This window comes from Panthera uncia, chromosome F1 (genome assembly GCF_023721935.1).
Source record: "Panthera uncia isolate 11264 chromosome F1, Puncia_PCG_1.0, whole genome shotgun sequence".
Taxonomy (NCBI): Eukaryota; Metazoa; Chordata; class Mammalia; order Carnivora; family Felidae; genus Panthera; species Panthera uncia.
Window position 1 is genome coordinate 10635576 of NC_064813.1, and position 2459 is coordinate 10638034.

General features: G+C 62.1%; 1 protein-coding gene across 2 annotated transcripts in view; it reads left to right on the forward strand.

Moving 5' to 3' along the window:
- The first annotated feature begins 532 nt into the window (after positions 1-532).
- SFT2D2 (SFT2 domain containing 2) overlaps positions 533-2459 on the forward strand; it is a 17854-nt gene continuing 15927 nt past the window's right edge. The window contains exon 1 of one of the 2 annotated variants that reach the window (XM_049633870.1): positions 533-690. In XM_049633870.1, the coding sequence (XP_049489827.1) occupies positions 628-690 (63 nt within the window). In that variant the 5' untranslated portion in view covers positions 533-627. The remainder of the gene's footprint in view (positions 691-2459) is intronic. The other variant, XM_049633869.1, reaches the window with a different exon arrangement.

Here is a 2459-nt window from a genome sequence, read left to right on the forward strand (position 1 = left end):
AAGAATGAATCAGCAGCCCCGGGAAGAAAGGGGAGCGAAAGGTACGTTTAAGACGCTCGTGGAGAATGTTCCTCGGACATTACCAAACTACCCGCCTAATTGCAGAACTAGTAAAATTGGCTCCGTTGCAAAGTCCAACATTCGGCTTTCCTCCCCCTTCCCGTCACACAGCCAACTCCAAGTGCTTCCTTCCCTCCTCTTCCGGCAGGAGAGGAGGGGGGTCTCTAAAGGTCCTTGAAGGCAGGGATGGTGTCGGTCCAGTTCTGCATCTGTGTGTCAAACATCTGGCATTGTGCACCGTATGCTGTAGGTGCTCAATCAACGCGGAAGGAACGAGGGCCGCGAGGGCGGCGGGTTGGAGTCGGCTGGCTTCGCGGGGCGACGCCTGGTCGCAGAGCCAGGCTGGGCGGCCCTTAACCCCCGAGCGGCCCGCCCCCTACCCCCGGCCGCAGCCCCCGCCCCAAAAGCCGCGGGGCGCCTGCGCGGGCGGCCGCCAGGTGGGCAGGTACCTGGGCGGGGCGCGCCGTGGTTGGCGGGCGGCGGCGGCGGGCCCGGCACCCGGAAGAGCCGCCGACTCGAGCGCAACAGGCGGCCGAGCGGGGCTGCGCGGCGCTGACCGGGCCCGGGATGGACAAGCTGAAGAAGGTGCTCAGCGGCCAGGACACCGAGGACCGGGGCGGCCTGGCCGAGGTGAGCGCGCCCGCTGCGGGCCAGCGGGAACCTTTCCAGGCTTTCCTGGAAAGCAGCGCCGCCCGAGTGCGTCCTGCCCCCGGTCGGCCGGGCGCGGGTCCAGCGCCCCCCATCCTGCGCCGCCACAGGTGCCGGGCGCTCTGCTCCGGGCGGTCGGCCTGTGCGGTGCGCTGGGGCCCGGCGCCCCCTGAGCGTTCCCCGCCCCGCAGGCCCGCTCGGGAGGGCGGCGCCGGAGCAGAACCGCGGGAACGCCCGCGGGGGCAGGCGCCGTCTCGGGGTTCCCCACCCGCTCGCCCCCCAGCCCCGCCGGCCTCCCCGGGCTCCGGGGCCGGGCCAGGCGGGAGGGCGTGCGGGCCCCCGAGAGCCAGGCGGAGGGAGCCGGCGTCGGGGAGGTCGCCTGGGCCCGGCGACGGTCCCGCAGCCTCCCCTGCCCGCTGCCCCCGCGCGGCGGCCCTTAGTTGTGCGCCTGACCCCCCCCCCCCCCGCCTTTGGTCACCTCTGGTTGTTGTGGCCCGTCTCCACCGCCGAACCGTGTTGTGTCTCTGGGCCCCCAGTCTGCATACAGACGCTGCAGGCGCCCGGGACCTCGTGAGGCTGCCTGCGGGTTCGCGGGACCGTTCCCGTGGGATGGTCCCGTCCAGCTGCGGTCTGCGCAGCCGCACAGAATGTTCGTTTCCTATTTCGAGAGCTTTTTCGCTCTTGTTTTCCTTTGTGGAAGGCCAAGTAACATTTTACGTTTTTGGTGTGTATTCCGCGGGCCTCGGTTTCCCCAGCCGGAAAGTTCTAGTTCTGTACATGTGAAACTAGGTGATTAATAAAAACTCCTCCGCAGTGCCTAATCACGAAAAGCTACCCGACGAGTTTTTAAATTGATGTCTCACCTTCATAAATACACCTTCAACCTTTAGTTTCAGAGGGCTTCTTTCTAAAAGTATAGGTCTTAGGTTTTCCATCAAGGATTCCAGGGAGGAGGAAGGAAGGAGTGGTACCTTTGAAAGCACAGGAATGATCAGTATTCCTTTCTCACCTTCTGGTTACCAGCCGGGTTTCCTCCAACAATTGTTAGCTTTTCTTTCTTTTGGCAAGAGCCTTTCTTTTCCCAATCCCAGAGTCAAAGAGACCTTTGTTCTAACTGCCAGACAGCTTGTGAGCAGATTGCCTGCAAATTCTATCCAGGTGCCTTTTTGTTAAAATGTTTTTCTTCCCTTATTTTGAGAGAGGGAGAGAAAGCCCTGGCATGCAGGCTCGCAAGCAGGGGAGGGGCAGAGAGAGGGAGAGAGAGAATCCCAAGCAGGCTCCACGCTGCCAGCACGGAGCCCGACGCGGGGCTCGAACTCACAAATGGTGAGGTCATGCCATGAGCCGAGGTCAAGTGTCAGATGCTTAACTGACTGAGCCACCCAGGCTCCCCAGTAGGGTGACATTTGGATGGAAATTCAGCTTGAGAATGGAACCAACATGTCCCTTTCCTTTCTGAAGGAAGAAACCAGAACTGCTTGGAATGCTCCCCTTCTCCCAAATGGAAGTTAGGCCATTCTGTAGCGATGCCGGCCACACCTGGAAGAGCATCTGGTCCTTCTCTTCAAGCTTCTGGTTTGATAGGAAGTTTGGAGAGCAGGTTGAAAACAGGTTCCTGAGTTGGGAGCAGTCACGGTTGAAGGAGTTGCCAATCTAGTGACCCTTGCAGCTTCTGCCACCCCCTCCTTCCTCCATCAGCGGGTGGAAATGCTGCTGGCCGCTTCCCTCCCCCCCCCCCCCCCCCCCCCCCC